An 18,457-nucleotide genomic window follows, 5' to 3' on the forward strand; every position below is an offset into this window, starting at 1 on the left:
GTTTGATTGTAGGGAATTAAATAGATAATGTTGTGTGAATGGTGAATATTACACAGTAAGTAAAGTGGCCTCTTAAACCAGCCAGTGACAGGTCATAAGCTCAGTAAATGCCTAGACTCCCATATTCCCTTCTCAAATGTGTTTTCGCTCTCTGTTGCAACAAATTTTAATATGAATGACTCCCCAGGGAGGAAATCCAGCCAGTCTGCAAGCCTTTGGACATTGTTGGATAAAATTTTGTTATTTGTGTCACACGATTCTAGTGTGAATAGTCCATTTATATTTTTTAAAACACGGTTTTCATCATTTAAAATTATTTATATGTTTAATGTTCTTTTTTAAAGGGTCTAGTACCGATTAATCTTCTAATTGTTGTAATTAATGATCATAGTACCTACCAGTCATTCATTCGACCAATTTTTCTTGACACGATTTTCCTTCATGGGTCATATTAATTACAGGAACGTTCCTCAATCTAAGACGCATAAACAAAGTAGGAACCTTTTTTCTTTATTTTAATAATTCATAGAAAAAACTTTTTATTTTTCGCTTTTGAGGCTTATCACCAGGTGATAGTACCGGCTGACATTTAAGTTTACATATACATATATGCATAAATATAACAAAAGAGGATTGGGGATAAAAATGGAAGAAGGTTTGACTACTAATACTCACGCATCTCATCAGGGAAAAATATGCAACCATTTACCATAGTCATAATACTAGACACTCCGATAAGGATCTGATTTTACGGAGAGGAGTTAATACTTTTTGGATCAAAGGCAGCAATACTATATAGGCCCAAGGATATATAACTTTATCCCAGATTCATAGAAGTCGGAAGTTTGGTAGGATTGCCAGGCTGAGAAAGGTGTTGATGCATTTAAAATCTGTATTGGTCGGGAGGAGTCGAATAAATTGTTGTCATGTCAAGATACAACAACTATTTTGATAGTATTTTTTATTGATTTTAGCTTAGATACAACTGATAATAAACTTATTTATTTTTAGAAATAATAAACTTATATATTTTCAACTAAAAGTTATCGCATCATCCACCGTTTGCATGACACAAGATACATATCTGGACGCGAGACATAAACTACGGTAACTCCAAAAAAGTTGAAATTGAGTTATTACTATGTCGAAAACAAATCTCTCATCCTCTATTATATTGAAAAGCATTAATTACTTATTTCTTTAATAAAAAAGATTTCTTAAATATGTTTTATTTACTTTGATATATTCCATACATAAAATTCATTTAATCACTTATAAACGTCAATTAAAATTACTTTAATAATTAATCTTGGTACTTTTTTAAGAGGGTTTAATATATTGGCATATGCACCACCCCATCCTACAATACCATATTGTAACAAAGATTGTACGATTGAGCAATTTTTAAATGATTGATTTTTAAAACATTCCTTAATCTAATAAATATATATTTACATTTTCTTATTCGTTTAACTAGTTCACTGATATAGTCTTTCCATTTTAAGTTTTGGTCTATGTATACACCGAGATATTTAATTTTATCTGTTGTATCAAGTACTGAACATGTGAGATCGTAGTTAGTTTTGTTACAATTGTTTTGGTAAAAAATTATTTTTACTACTGAATCTAAGTTTATTTTGTTAATAAAAAATGGGATGATTTTTGTCTTTTCCGTATTTAAAGATAATATATTTTTGTCAAACATTAATTTAATTTATTTATAACGTCATTAGCTACTAAACTGACTTGAGTTCCAGTTAACTCCCTCAACTAAAACAACCGTATCATTGGCAAATGATATTATTTTTGAGTTTAAATCTTGACAAAATATGTCTTTGTATGAAGAAAAGTCAGATCGCGCGACCCCGAAAATCATTTTCATCCTCTAACCGGGTGTTTCTCTTCCAGATATGTTCCACGTTCAGCAGGTGGAGGCCAGGCGCTTCATGAAGGACAGCCTCGTGGCTGCGGGGGCCCCCGAGGGCGCGGCGGAGCAGCAGGCTGCCGTCATGCTGGAAGCGGACCGCCAGGGACACTACAGTCACGGGATGAATAGGCTAGGTAAGGAACTCCTGAATGGGGAAATATCACATACTACGAATACCGATAGAAACTTGTGAAACGAATGAAGAAAAATTAATTGTATTTTTGAAATTAATATGGATACTGTAAAGAAATGTTTTTGTTCGTAATTTTTCGAAAAAAATTGTTAAAAAATATGATTTCACAAGAACGTGACATGTTTAGCCTTGACAATTGAACGTATTTGTGTAGAAAGCAGCCACTCCACAATTTTGAAAAAAAATATATATTGGTGTTATCGGGTGCAGTATGGTCGATTCTATGTTCTGCTAAAACCAGCTAAACCGCTTTCTTACAAAAAACTGTAATTGAAAATTGTGCCGATCACAAAAACAGCATTTTTCAATTTGCAGAAAACACCCACAGCACTAGAAAATCTCACGGTACTTTAAAAATCATTAAAATTTGTCAAATACGTAATAAGATTCTTGTTTGTAATATAAAAAACTAACATATTCATTGTTAATCATTTGTCTGAGTCAAAAACATTCCAACTGTTGTGTCGATTTGATTGTTCACTCTTTTCACAAAGGTGCTATTATCTCAGTTTCACTTTTCTATTGTTGGCAGCTTTCAGTACAGCTACATTCAATTGTGACGTAAGATTCGTGACTATGTTCTATTTAAATTTAAACGGTCACAAACAAAGTTTAAAATTTAACCGAATCGTGACGCATCCAATGCAATTAACCTTTTTCGCGGGAATATAAATGATAAGTTGAAAAACATTTTTTATGCTACTAACAAATACAAAAAAATAAAAAATTCTCGACGGTGTTTCATAGACCCTTATTAATTTAAAATTGTAAAAAAAATCGCGATATTTTCCATTATCTGTTTCGATCCAAAAACAATTGAATTATAATATTGCTTACAATATTTGAGTTTGTCCAAATGTTTGTAGACAAAAGACTGGATTTCACCCCCTCGGGAGTCATTAAGATTAACAAATTACAACAGGGATGGAGAATACCTTAAATAAGGGAATATGGAAGTCTAGGCATTTACAGGGCTTGTGGCCACTTAAACCAGCCAACGACAGGTCATATTGAAAGGAAAGCCTCTCTTTTTCTTTTTCTTCTCTTTCCATTTCTACCTCCGTTATTATTTATTCTTTTTTATCTGTTTCCTGTCCTTTTTGTACTATTTTTTATTTGTATTTCTTTTTATTGATCTTTTGCCATCACTGATACTTTTATGCCTTTTTCTCTTTTTATATCTTTCTTTTTAGTGTCTCCTTGTGTCTCTTTCAATTCACCATTCTTTGTTATCTTTATTGTTCTTATATGATTTTACACCGCTGCATAGTACTGTAGCAAGCTCTCATATAAGATTTGGGTAAAATTAATTTTTCATCAATTAATTTTTAACAAAAAAGCTGGTACGGTCAAATATTGACCTTCCGCATAAAACGAAATCAAGATTTCCGTCAAATTGATTTGATTTATCAAGTAACAGCAGTTAACCCACATTCCGTTACTGATTCTTCAAAAGCCTCCAACAAAATCGCAAGTATTTCAATGTAGAAGCTAATAAATGGTGAACATTGTTCTCTGAAACAATAGCGCCTGATTATCGCATCAACACTTTGACTAAACGTTTATCACACAATCCAACCTTTGACCTTCACGCTGTTAATAAAATATAACAAAGTAACTTAAATGATTGTAAAACTCGTCATATAATTTTTCAATACAAAATTCATCAAGTTGGCCTAAATAAAAAATATAAAAGCGCTTATTAACATATTACAACAGAGATGAAGAACATTTAAGAGAAGGTAATATAGAAGTCCAGGCATCTACAGGGCTTATGACCTGTCAATGGCTGGTTTAAGTGGCCACTTTACACACTGTGTAACATTCACCATTTTGCCTATGTTTGAACATCCGTATTTCTTCAATTGTTCCATTTGTTGATTTTACTGAAGTTAAAGAGCTGAAACCTTTATTGTTGTGAAGAGATTCATCTGACTGAATTATTTCACATACTAGGCAACGCCTGAAAACAATTTTTCAATTTTTACACTTCTTTTTGGACCAGTTGGTTTCATTACAATATTTGAGTTTGTCCAAATGTTCGCAGACAAAAGACTGGATATCAGCCCCTCGGGAGTCATCAAGATTAACAAATTACAACAGGGATGGAGAATACTTTAAATAAGGGAATATGGATGTCAAGGCATTTACAGGGCTTATGACCTGTCATTGGCTGGTTTAAACCAGGTCACAAGCCCTGTAGATGCCTGGACTTCTATATTACCTTTTCTTAAATGTTCTTCATCTCTGTTGTAATATAAACAGCTCCCCGGGGAGTTGAATCCAGTCCTTGTCTACAAAAATTTGGACAAACTCAAAATATTGTTGATAAATGCGCTTCTTTTTTTATTGTAATTAATTTATTAACTCTTACGGGTGACTACATTTATTTAACAAAAATAATACATGCATTTTTTATTCATATTCTGTTGTTCAAAATGGTATTCTTTACATGTTTTGAAAAGTTTGTTTGAGTCTTTTGTTTAGTTTTGTCTGGTAGTTTATTGTATAATTCCAGTCCCTGGTTCATTAGTCTCGACTATCTTTGTCTTGTTTTAGAAAGTTTTGATATTTTTCTGATAGTATCGTATAGTGCCCATGTTAACTACAATGTTCTACAAGTTTTAGTTCTTCGTCTACAATTACATTAGTGGCTAATTTATGGATAAATTTTAATGATTCTAGTTGAAAGAGTTCAGTTATATTAAATTGCTTAGTTTGTTTAAAAAGTTCTCTAATTGCTGTTAGATAAGGAAGGTCATATACTAAATTTAATATTTTATTTTGTTGTCTTTGTAGTCGGTTAATGTCATTCTGATATCCTGTTCCCCATAGTAGTTGCATATAACATTAGAATTTATATTATATAGATTCTCTCCTCCGATTGAAGATGATTCCTAAAATAATAATAATGCAGTCTAGGCATTTACAGGGCTTACAACCTGTCGTTGGCTGGTTTAAGTGGCCACTTTGCACACCTGGTAACATCCACTATTCTGCCTTCTGTTGTCTTTTGTGAAGTAAAGAAGCTGAAACCTTTATTGATTTGGGTAAGATTCATCTGGCTGAATTATTCCACCTACTAGGCAACGCCTGAAATTTCACAAAAGTTAACATACAAAAGAGTTAAGGAAATGTAGATGTTCAAACCTCGGCAAAGTGGTGAATGTTACACAGTGTGGAAAATGACCACTCAAACCAGCCAGTGACAGGTCATAAATCCTGTAAAAAAAAAATTAAATGCCTAGACTAAAAATGTTTTCCGCCTGTTGCAATAAATTTGAAGAACCAATGAATTTAGACAAGAAAGATGACAGAATGGCACTAAATTCTGAGGGCAGGACAATAATGATAAATTAACTGCTAATTTTTATAACTGTGATTGATTTAATATACGCGGTCCGTCCATTTATTGGATTGAACCAACGCTTCCCTAAAATTGTGACCTCAAAACAACCCGTATCTATTTTCTTTTTATTCAATAAAATCAGCTATGAGCTAATCTTTTAAATAAGTACAAGAAATATTGTATTGTTAGTTCGTTGTTTTAATCGTAGCGATCTGAGATGGGTTCGATGTCCATTAATTCATAACTTCCAAAAAATTGCGACAACCCCCACGCACAACCTTTCGACTGCGCAGTTATGCGCGAACTGATATAAAATACACTGCGCTTTGTCTAACTCTGGATTATGGAACTACGTAAGTGCTTTAGTTCTAGGCGGTCCCTCAGTACAGAATTTCACAAGTCCGCGCATGCGCAAATTGAGAACTTTAATATCCGTGGAGCTAATTCTAACAAACACTTCCAGATTTATTTTCTGTGTATTGTGACGGTTTTATAACAAATTTAGCACTTAAATCGGTTGACACAATGGTATTATGACATTAACTCTTAAAAGACTGTGGTAAATAATCCCTTTGCGCGCGGTGATGTAACATCGTGTTACCACTAGTAAAAGACGGAATATTCTAAAGTTCAGACATTTGAAAAAAAAACATGAAGACACTGCTTGATAATTCCTTTTCCATAATTTATGCGAATAAATATATAATTTAGCCCTGTTATAGCAAAATAAATTCAAAATCACAAGTACGCCGCTCATGTTACGCGCGTGCGTCCTCCATCACTGTCATCAACCGACTGAAGACTGAATCTGTTTTAGACAACAATCGCCGCAGAACAGCGTCTTTGTCTTCCTTGTTATGACTTCTATCTTCGTGCTCTCTCTTGTATAAGGTATCCATATAGGTAGAGATGTGTTGCTGAATTAGCGGACATTCATTCTTCGCGCAGCAAGGATAAATATTTTTTGTATTATCATTTAGCATGGTTATACAAATTTTACTTTCCAAATCAGATGTGAAAATTTCCATTTGAAGATTACAAAAAATACGAATTCATAATTTTTTTAAATAAGAGAGATATATCAAGTCTTATGTCCTATGTCGACTAGTGTGACATCACTACTTTGGAAAATTATAGAATCTAATTTTTTCATTGAAAAAAAAATAAAAATTCGATTTGCCGTAAAAACGAGATTTATTTTTGAAATGTACATAGTAATGGTCTTATTATCCATATTTTATCATTTTCCATGGAAAAAATTGATGTCGAATGAGATTCGACATTGGACCGGTAAGGGTTTTAAAGAAGCTGAACTTGCCTTGATAGAGTGGAAATCGATAGGTTATGTGAAAGAAAAAAGTTTTTTTCTCCTTTTTTAAATTGAGTATTTAATTTCCATTCGTGCTCATAAAACCATAGTGGAAAAAGTAATATCATTAATGTTGGCCCAGTGAAAAGGACCAATAAAAATGTCGCCTGCTGCCAGGGACTGTAGAATCAATATTGCAGTATTACGTTTATTTTAAGTCATAGAAAAAATATGGCCGGCGGCGGCGGTACTTCTTCCGCAAGAAGCACCACATAAAATGTAAAAAAGCCATTATAAAGTTGCATTTTTTGCTCTACATATTCCAATTCCAGAATGTCCCGACGAGACCCTAGTGAAATATGGTAACCCTAAACCAGTACCAAGTACCAAGTGACTGTTACCTAATCGAAAACTTCACCGCACGCCCTGCTAGATAGTTTTTTTTATTTTTTATATACATATTTGGACCCCTGTATTTAGTAGCCTTACGTGTCATGTACAAGGCTAAGGTACTCGGAAAAAAAAAGTTTTTGTTTGTCTTGGAAATGGGATGTTCGATCACTGATTTTGGTTTATTACCTTTATGAGTCCAATCACCATTGTTGCAAAGTTCAAGAACAATGGCGCGTGATAACTACTTTTAACTACAGTGTGGATATTTGTTAAGGATATTGCATCTTTCCTGCATTCTGCTTCAAGATTATGGCGTTGCAAACTGAAAAATGGGCACTGAAATAACAAATGTTCTATACTCTGTGAAGAAATATCATCGCATGGACAATAGTCATCATTCCTTAATTTAAACCTATATAGATAACTTCTCATAGCTCCGTGTCCGGTAAAAAATTTGGTCGTTTCGAAAGTACTTTGGTGACGACGACGGAAGTTTGCTGCATCAGCCAGCGTTGGGAAAAACATTTTAGTGATTTTACCTGTAGAAGAAGCGCGGTAATGATCCTCCCAGCGCTGCTGCGTATTTTGTTTTATACAGCGTTTAGCAAAGATTATTGCCCTATACGAGTATTATTTCACCTGTTGTATTGTCAAATCCTCTTCCTCACAATATTAAATAATACGAGTAGTAATGGGAACACGTAGTGTGACACAATGCATAGGCACTAATAAAAATCATGTGATATACTTGGTAATCATTATGTAACGCTTCTTCGTCGTTCTTGCGTTTCGGATTGCAATTAATGTTACAATTGACGAACATAATTAAATAATTCGTTAATGGTCATGAGAACAACGAATTGATCTATATGTTTGGATAATTTATAAAGCGCCATTTTTGTGAAAATCACCTCAAGGGCGCTGTACAATAAATAAATATCCCAGCACGTCTCGCAGCTACAGAGCGCATGGACGGTTGGGATTCGAGTTCCTCGTCTCCAATTATGATATAGCAATTATGATATATAGGAGCTAGATAATATCACGTCTTGCAGCTACAGAGCGCATGGACAGTAAGAAATCTAGCCCCTGTTTACATTTTTTAAAATTATATTTCTATTTAACAGTGAAGTTTATAGTTTAAGTGATATTTAAAAACGAAATAAAAATCAAATTTATAATAATAGAACTAATGCAGTTCCCTATGCACTATTAGGTGCGGAAAGGGAATGACGATGATGAAAGTGGCCAACTAAACAAGCCAATGACAGGTCATAAGCCCTGTTAATGCCTGGATTGTAGTATCTTTTCTCAAAAATGTTTTCCCTCGATGTTGCAGCATTAAATAAAATTAGTGCAAATTTCAAATTTTTCGCATTTTTCTTACAAAATCATTTGAAATTTTGTGATCAGTGACGCTTTCACCGCTTTCTTAGGAAACCATAGCTTTTACGGTAGACTCTTCCGTGGCCCAGATTGACGAGATTCTTTGGCCAGGCGCTGCCAGCATCGAGACCTCATATTCCAGATCTGTTAATAATATAAGTTAAACACGGTTCTTCAGGGCCAGACCACGAAACTTCTCTAGTTCACTAATATGGTCTTTAATTTAACCTGTTGTATCAAGTACTGAACATGTAAGATCGCAGTTAGTTTTGTTGCAATTGCTTTGGTGAATAATTAATTTTACTACTGAATCTAAATTATGTATGTTTCCACAATTTTTTGGGCTAATTTCCTCTGGGTGTTTGCAATAGCTATGTATGTCAACGACATCTTGACTGGAGCTTGCCATCCTTCCGCAACTCCGACTATCCTGAAGGAGACTGAAGCCACTGCTTGGGTCGATGGGGGCGGTGCCCTCGGAGCCACTGTTGGAGACTTCTGCATGGACCTCGCCATCAAAAAGGCAAAGACAGCTGGGGTCGGCTGGGTAGTAGCCAAGCGTAAGTTTGAAAAATAATAATTAAATTGACATGATGGATGTAACGACCAATTCATTGTATTTTATAATAATCTACTTTTGAACAACTTTATAAAATATTTTTTTTACGAATTAGTTCATGTAAATGAAGATAATATACATTTTACCAATGTTGTTATGATTTACAAATTCAGTTACCGTGTCTGAAGAGTTTAATATGCTCGAATTTTATCTATTTTCGAGCCTCCGTCTCGTGCATAAGACAAACATTTTTTTTAATTAAAAAAAAAATCTAAAAAATATGAGCACACGAACACTTGCGGATTAATAATTGGTATAACCAAAATAATTATGTATGTACATATTATATAATGTAAGTTGTCGTTCTCAGAAAATGAACACATTTTTTATTGAGAAATAACTTTACACAGAGGTCAAAAGTTGACATTTTAAATGAAACAAAAAAATCACACCTTCTTAACTCAAAAAGCAACTATTTGAAATCTCAGAATTTCGGGACATGATGTATACCTGTCTTGAATGAACGTGAAATATTATGCAAATTGTATTCCAACCACTTTATTTTTATTCCATAAACAGTCTTTTGCATAATTTATACAAAAATCTGGTATTTAGATGTTTTGGTCCACTATTTAGTGGGTCATGCTTTGTCCATAGTCATGACTTATACACATTGAGTAATTATCTGATATTAATGGACGTATTTTGACGCCAGATTCAAACCACTACGGCATCGCCGGCTGGTACTCCATGAGAGCGTTGGCCCAAGGTCTGGTCGGCATGTCTTTCACCAACACTTCTCCTCTGATGGCTCCAACGCGCAGCAAAAAGGTGACTTGCAACACGAATCATCCCAAATAACCACCACGCTTGTTTTACAGCCCTTAAGAAATCGCTCTTAATTTAAATTAAGTTTACCTGCATTTAAAATAATTATTAGCGTTATTGTAATGTATCCAGATGTTAAATTGTCTTCTTTCATACGTTCACTGAATCAATTTCAATTACAAACACCTCTCCCGCTTCCACTCCCATCAAGTCTACTATACAGCATTGTGTATTTCTACTTTTTTAATAATAATTTTATATGCATAAATATGTCCTTAAAAATGCCCATTGGGCGTATATATAAATAACTTAAATGTAACTATTTTGCGTCCATTTTCAACTAGACGAAAATAACTGTGCCAGAAAGTACGAATCAATTATAATAATAATTATGGATAACTTATATAGCGCCATTTTCGTAATATAATACCTCAAGGGCGCTTTACAAAGTGATTATATAAAGGTATAAATTTAATTTTTACTTTTTAATTTAAGAAATATAATGTACTTTGTCGCCACATGCTAAGTATTTATTTAAATGATTTTAAGGTTACGGGTTTTAAGTTTCTTTCGAAACATCACTTCACTCTCACAGTTTCGGACCTCTGCTGGGGGAGCATTCCATGCCGTAGGGCCTACGACCGCAAATGCGCGTTCGCCAAATTTAGTGCGCTGTTTGCATAGAGGTATAATAACTTTTCCTTTCAACGTTGATGTAGCTGATCTAAGCGTAAGATGTCTGTAAGCTAATTCATCTGGAATGCAGAGTTCCCTAAGATATTCTGGAGCAGAGTTGTGCAGTGACTTACACATAATTTCTTTTCAAAATTCTCAATAATATAGTTGATTCGCCGTATCTTTTACAAAATATTGGTTTCCGTTGTCCTCTTCGCTATACTAGATTAAATTCCCTTTTTTATGTACTAACTTGTAAAAACAATTATACCTCGAATTCATTCATAAGACGTACCTGTAGAAATTATAATGGACTCAGTATTGATGTAGACATTTTTAACTGCACGTTGCATTTGTACGGAAAATTTCTTCATGGGGTCGATTATTTGGGATAGTTGCTGAATGTGCATCTTGAGTGGTTTATGCTATGTATATGTGCCGCATGTAATGTATATGTTTGTGTATGTTTTATATATGCGTTCATGTGTGTGCGTGGATGGCGCGGAGTGTACATTCGGTATTTTTATTTATTTTAATTTATTACCTCCATGGAAAACGCAAATGTCAACAATTATTCTTTTCTCGCTTAAAATTCTTTTTTTTTTTTTTTTGTAACATTTAATGTTTATATCTTTTTAATTTATGAAAACTTCATTGGTCTTTTTATGTTAAAAAATTGTTGCTTTTAATACTTATTTTGTATGACTGTATGTTTTCTGAATAAAATAAAATAAAAAATAAATAAAATAAGGCAACAGAGTTTGTATTCCACCCTCTGTGGTAAACGTAGCCAGTGTAATTCCCGAAGTAGTGGAGTGATATGATTGAACTTAGAGATTCCAAAAATAAGTCTCGCTGCGGCATTCAATACTGACTGTAAGCGAGTCATTTTATTCATTGGTAGACCTGCGTAGATACCATTACAATAATCGACTCTAGACACTACAAACGCATTTATTAATTGACGGGCGGCATCAACCGGCAAATTTTTGCGTACGCATATAATCTGTCTCAGCTGGTAGAAGCATGAACTTATCGTTCTACTAATTTGAGCGTCAAGAGAAAGGTCAGAATGAAGGAAGACTCCCAGTAGTTTAACGGTGGGTAAAGCGGTACTCCTTACATCGGGTAGTGCCGTATCCTGAATCAAATTCTGTCGTCTGGCTGAAGCCATCCATAGTTGTTCCGTTGTAGATGGGTTAAGTATTAGTCTGTATGTATACTTTTATGTATATTCGTCGATTTTATTTATTTATTTGTTTGTTTCATTTTCATCCACGTTCTTGTGGCTATGACGTAACATGAGTCTAAAACTTGATATGTCTCTCTTATTTAAAAAAATATATAAAGTCGTATTTAGCAAGAAAAAATTTTATGATTATTATTTACATGAGTTATGGATCATCATTTCCTTTCCGCACCTAATGTTGCATAGGGTACTGGATTGGTACACCAATCGCATCATATCTCGATCAATTTTGTTACATGAAGGTAAGATGATCAGTTTTACGCTTCAGGTACCAGTCCAGGGACTATGAAATATTCTAGTGTGAAAACGCCCCTTTAAAAATATCGGGAATCGAACCCGAGACCTCTTGCATGGTAGGCAAACGCGCTGACCTCTACACCACGAGGCCGAACCTACCTACCTCTATAATAGTCCTTTTACATCCTGTAAATTATTTTCATGACTTAAAATTGTGTTGCTTTTAATTGCCAAATATCTCCTTATTGTTTTTATGTTTATTATTTTTTTACTTTTTATGTTTATTCATTTACATTTGTTTTTTTTTCTTATTATTACTATTATTTACACGTGTGTTTATTTTTTTAAATTATATATGGTATATTCTCTAATTTATATTTGTTCTTTAATTTTTTTATTATTTTCGGTATATTTTCAAATTTATATTTATGCTTCAATTTTTGTTATGATCGGTATGTTCTCCAATTTATATTTATGTTTAATTTCTTAATTACAAATGCTATATTTAATAATTTGTTTTTATGCTTCAATTTTTATTATTATCGGTATGTTTTCAAATTTTTAATAATTAATGTCTCATTTTTTAACTATTAATGGTATATTTACTAATTTCTATTTAAGATTCAAATTTTATTATTATTACCTGCATGTTTTCTAATTTATATTTATATTGATTATTTTTAATGTTATTATTATTCTTTAAATGTATTAAGCATCATTTAATGAAATAAATAAAAAAATGCATCTAAAAAAGAAGGTCCTTCCTAAACACAGGAATTTCCTAGCTAGTCGGGACCTGAAACAAATAAACTCTGTACATTTTCAAACTTCGAAATACATAAATAAATAGAGTAAAAACTTGCGTTTAGAGAAGGAGTTCGTTTTACATTAATTGTTTTTATTTAAAACACATTTCTTAAAATTAGATAATAAGGCCTTGCTCATAAACTAGGCATAGTGTTAAAATAAGGATGGGGATTACCATACGTATTATGGTGGTAGAATAAGAAAGGTATTTCCATCTTTATTCTACCACTATGCCCAGGCGTAACTTTATATTAGATTTATAAGTAAGGCTTGCATATTTCAAACTGAGTTTATTTCTAAACTTGCAACTTTTGTAGGGAAAAATATATAATTTACTATAAAACCCTATTCGAAGCCACATCTACTCGTTTTCAGAAGTCATAAGAGTATATCTCAAAGAAGGGATCCTTTCACATTATTTGATACTTTCTTATAATTGACATCGTCTGTTGACATTTTGGTGAATTTTTTTTATAGCGATATGGCAGCCTTCGTGGTATTAAGGTTCACGCACGGAAGGCTCCGGGTTCGATTCTCGATGAGAACACTAAAATTAAATGTGATTTTTCTCAAGCATAAAGCATTCTGTGCTGTTATCCACCTCTGTACTAATTGTAATTGGGCCTTCTGGCCTGTTGTGTTGTAAAAAAATTCAACTGATAATAAAAATAATAATATTCTTTATTGAGTGAAAAAAATGGCTTTGACTAAATGCTTTATCACTCGTAAGCCCTGTAAATACTTAGATTTACACATTCCCCAATCATTCCTTCGTCTCTGTTGAGATACTGCTCTTTACAATATTTATTTTTTCAGGCTGCTTTGGGTACAAATCCAATTTCTATGGGAGCCCCAGCAGAAAATGGAGATCGCTTCCTTTTAGATATGGCAACGACAGCTGTAGCTGTTGGAAAGGTATTTATTATCAATCAACATTTTTGTTTACAATTTTTATATTGTAATTTTGACACTCGTCAACATCGGCCCATTAGCTCAGTTGGTTAGAGCGTCGTGCTAATAACGCGAAGGTCGCGGGTTCGATCCCCTCATGGGCCACATCTCTTTATGTTCTGGATTTTTTTATTTATTGAGGTTTTAAATTAAATTTATTTTTAGATTGAAATCCAAAGACGTAAAGGAGAACCGATTCCAGAAGGCTGGGCACAGGTATGTTAAATAAAATCTTATTTTTTAATAATGATTTCGTATGTATTGATTTAATGCATATTATCCGTCTAGACGAGATAAGATAATGGTAGAATAATTGATTTAATACACTACATTAATAAATACAGTTGTATTAATTAATCAATGGGTAGAATAATAAAAAAAATTACGCCGAGTATAAATTCTGTTTTCATAAACTTCAAGATGTTGAGAAAATTACTGTACAAGTAACACGCTGGATAAGATGAGGTTATCTAAGACGCGAATATTTTGTGTACAATATTACTGACCACAGATGGCGCGCGTGCAAGACCAAATAAACTACCACAATAAAATATTATTTATTTCCACATCTGATGTCACTAAAGAGAAACAACAAATTAATACTTTAAAGCAGGGTCTCCCAAAGCCTTCCAGTAACGGGAAACTTCGCAAATAAAATAAAAAATAACAAAGGCTTGAAGAAATTCACTTATATTTTGTGTGATCCCACCGCGAATTAAACCTGGAACCCTCTATACGTGAGGCTCAGCCATTACACCACGGGCGTCGCCATAGGCTGATTTAAGTGCACTGTTTACTGTGTTACCGGCTCAGCCTCCTTCAAATATCTTTCCTGAGAAGTACGCTTACTAGGGATGGAGAGATCAAGAGTACTTCCCAAATACAATATCGCCTTGTTAGCTCGGCGAGATCAACATTAAATGGCCGTCATTAACTAAGTTCCTTGAATTCTCCATTCACAATGACATCACAGAAAATTGCAGCAAGCAGAAGTAGGGAGTTTCTACCCCCCCTGCACCTTTTTTTATATTTTTTTATGGGAGTTATATTCATTTTTACCTAGCTTATAATGTACAAGGTTTATATTTACTTCAAAGGGATAGTTATTTATGTGTTACTTAAAAAAACTTTTATTTATTTATATACTTATTTATTTATTTACATACATAAGATTATTGTACATTATTTGAGACAATAAACCCCAACTCCATGGGACTAAAAGTCCTGTGTTGAGATGGGATGAGCAATTATATGACACAGACACATGAGTATATCACCACAAATATAGGATTAGAAACATAAAAAATAATTATAAAAAATATTAAAAAATACATTTATATGGCACATCAATATGGTTAACCGTTAACTCAAGCATTTGGAAAATCATCAAGGGGTTCCTACTCAAATACCCTCTAAGGAAAATCCAGTCCTTAACTCCTTTCTTAAAAATAATTTTTGTCCTTGAGAGCACTCTCGGAGCGATAAATGAGAGATGTCTCTGAGCAAAAGTCTTACGGGTTTTTTGGTATGACACCAGTTATGCTTTGAGAAAACCTCCTATGGACATTTTGCTGAGACCTCTACTTATTGTTTGACCAGAAGTGTGTAAGTGCTTCTTTTAGGTACAGTTGTCTCATATCCAGCATTTTCATTTATTGGGACAGCTGTTCTACGGGTATGTTGGAGGGCACCGGAACATTATTCTCAAAAATAATTTCTGTGAAATTATGAGCGGCTTGAAAATGGATGCCGCACAACCCCCCCAGCCAGCTATTCCATAGGTTGCCGTGGATTGAAACAGAGGAAAATACACACTTCTGAGAGTGTCAATATCCAGAATGTCTCTAACAGAGCAGAATAGATGGCACAGCTTTCTCAACCTAGAGTTCAGTGACTGAACCGGAGCCTCCCATTGCAAATTCCCATCAATGATAACCCCAAGGTATTTTATGGAATCTACCCGGGAAGAAGTTGGTGTGTTTTATCTCAGTAAATTCCTAAATTAAGTTCAATTTTTATTTTTATTTTAGTAGTTATATTTATAATATATGCTAGTATCAGGTGAGATGTTTCAGCTATGGCCTGTTTAATGAAATTCTGCACATTTACTTTCATGACAGGGAATCCTCGAAAACTCGCCAGGAGATGGCGGACTGTTATCGTTTTTATCAGACCTTCTGATCCACTTGAAGAGAACTTGGCATTTGGTGTCCTGCCATCATTGATACCTTTCATTGCTTCGACTATATCTAATATGCATAATTTTACCTCTCTTGACAAGTCCTTATTATAACTTATTACTCCAGTTGCATTCTCTGCAAACCAAAAAAGGGGCAATGCATCAGCAAATGGGGGATATTTTGGGGAGTAACATTTTAGGAAGTATTATCATCACAAGGGCGGGTGTTGCTCTGGGATTGCTTGAAGCTCATGCATCTTCCATGACCTGTCAGGATTTGGGTCCTGCATGTTAGATTTTACAAGCCATGGTAAAAAGATGGATAAAACATTTTTGTTACTTTTCCTCTAAAACTCTACAGAGCCCGCACCTTTTTCCTCAAGCACATAAACTCTCTCTGAAATTGAAGTACCTACCAACTAAAAATTATTCAGTAAGCTCCTATGGTGGTTCTAGGATCCTGATGGGCACATAACGACCGATGCTGATCTGGCCTTTGCCACCAGCTGCCTCATGCCAGTCGGGGGAGCTGAAACAACTTCAGGATACAAAGGATACGGTCTCGGCGCTATGGTAGAAGTCCTTTGTGGAGTGTCAGCTGGTAGTTATGATAATGTTTTCACTTAGTAAACCTTTCTACAAACCTAACAATAATTTGTTTTTCTATCAATACTCAGATTTTATTATTATACATGTCGTCGATGATACTGCAATACTGCATAACTATGAATTGAATTTTTTGGCAGGGGAACCGATAAAGCATTATGTTTGTATATTACTTTCGATTTTAATCGGCCAAAAATACTGCTGGCGTATCAGAAAAACTATCATTATTTGGAGTAAAAATAGCAATAATTTAAAACAAACAGCTCCCTACAGCAAATTTATTTCAGTAAAATATTTCAATTTAAAAAAATAGGTTACATGGTATTGCAATTTGCAATATCACCTACGGTACATTGTTGTATCATCAGATCAATGCTATGAAAGCTGCAAAAAATAATGTTTGAAACTGATATTCTACTTTTCTTACACTACTAAATCAACTTTTCTTACTAAATATTATAATATTCTTCCTTTGATGGAAATGATTAGTTTTTTTACGAAAATATCATACATTTTAACCTTTAAAAATACTTTTTATCATAAAATATTTTTTTAAATATGCATATTTTTATAACCTATTGTAATGTTTTATTCATTTTAAAGATTTTTTGCCCCCATTAATGTAATACAGCATTTACGTATTAATTGTACAGTAAGGCCCCACTAACGATGTGCGAGCACTTGTCCCTAGAAGTAGTATTATTGGGATTCCCCAAAATCATAGCAGTATTGGTATTCCTTGAAATTGAGCACAATTTTTTTGCTTTGATATTCGTATTAGGCTTCATGTTGCCATCTGATACTTTGAGGTAGTAGATCAGCAAGCGCACAAAGATGATGACTTTAGCATCTCTGAAGATGAGTATCAAAAGGAACTGTCATGGAATTTCTTTAACAAATATTTGGTCCCTATGCCGAAAATTATCAAACAATTTATATAAAATTACATATTTTTTTCTATTTTGATAGAAGTTCAAAGGCAAGACTAAAGTATGATGTCCTGATATTGACAAATGCTTGTTTAACAAAACAGGAAAAGGCAAAAGGCAAAAAAAAGACAAAAACGGCGTAAAATGAATTCTTGACAAAAAACAAAACATGACAAATAAAGATAAACCTTACTCCATCACGAACACATGATATAACAGGTGGTTTTATTCCCTACTTTATTTTGCATGGCACTTTAGGTTCTCTGTACGGACACCATATCCGGAGCTGGTCTCACCAGGGAGTGGGAGGGGAGGCTAACTTGGGACAGTGCTTCATCGCCATGAACCCAGAGTGCTTTGCTCCCGGCTTCCAAGGAAGGATGAGTGATCTTCTTGGCCATCTGAGAGAATTGGAACCAGTAAGTGCACTAGAATATCTATATTACTTTTGAATCTATGTAGTGTATTGGTGTAAAGTGTGACAATAAATAATAAAATCTTTCAAATCTATTTATTTACATCTTGGATCGGACACATTTTGCACCATGCACGTCCTACATACTTATGTCGAAGTAATGGTGGAGAGTACAAACCATAGAGATCCTGCTGAGAATACCTTAATCAAATAAAAGGAGATATAAACAGGGTTTGATTTAAGATTTGAGCTAACCCTAGGCAACCCGATAAGCTCTCGGCACCCACATTCGTCTTTTTTCCGCCAAGATAATTTTAAAAATGAGTATTGAATGTGAAATTTCAATCAATACCTAAACATTCCAAAAGGGCAAAAATGCTGTTTCTATGATTCATAACTGTATCGATATATTTTTTTAATATTATCTACTTCAATGTTGGTAAATTTAAAACCAGCAATCGGATT

General features: G+C 33.8%; 1 protein-coding gene and 1 non-coding gene across 3 annotated transcripts in view; both read left to right on the top strand.

Moving 5' to 3' along the window:
- Window positions 1-18,457, top strand: part of LOC148274952 (uncharacterized) — a 39,856-nt gene that overhangs the window by 12,155 nt on the left and 9,244 nt on the right. For both annotated transcript variants that reach the window (XM_088236378.1, XM_088236379.1), the window contains exons 3-9: window positions 1,909-2,061; window positions 8,929-9,117; window positions 9,832-9,947; window positions 13,729-13,827; window positions 14,029-14,079; window positions 16,499-16,643; window positions 17,836-17,996. In XM_088236378.1, the coding sequence (XP_088092504.1) occupies window positions 1,909-2,061; window positions 8,929-9,117; window positions 9,832-9,947; window positions 13,729-13,827; window positions 14,029-14,079; window positions 16,499-16,643; window positions 17,836-17,996 (914 nt within the window). The remainder of the gene's footprint in view (window positions 1-1,908; window positions 2,062-8,928; window positions 9,118-9,831; window positions 9,948-13,728; window positions 13,828-14,028; window positions 14,080-16,498; window positions 16,644-17,835; window positions 17,997-18,457) is intronic.
- TRNAI-AAU (transfer RNA isoleucine (anticodon AAU)) lies at window positions 13,895-13,968 on the top strand. Its single transcript has one exon. It is a non-coding gene; the product is annotated as a tRNA-Ile (tRNA).

Source organism: Micrasema longulum, unplaced genomic scaffold, assembly GCF_059751315.1.
Source record: "Micrasema longulum isolate JH-2025_06_02 unplaced genomic scaffold, ASM5975131v1 h1tg001547l, whole genome shotgun sequence".
Classification (NCBI taxonomy): Eukaryota; Metazoa; Arthropoda; class Insecta; order Trichoptera; family Brachycentridae; genus Micrasema; species Micrasema longulum.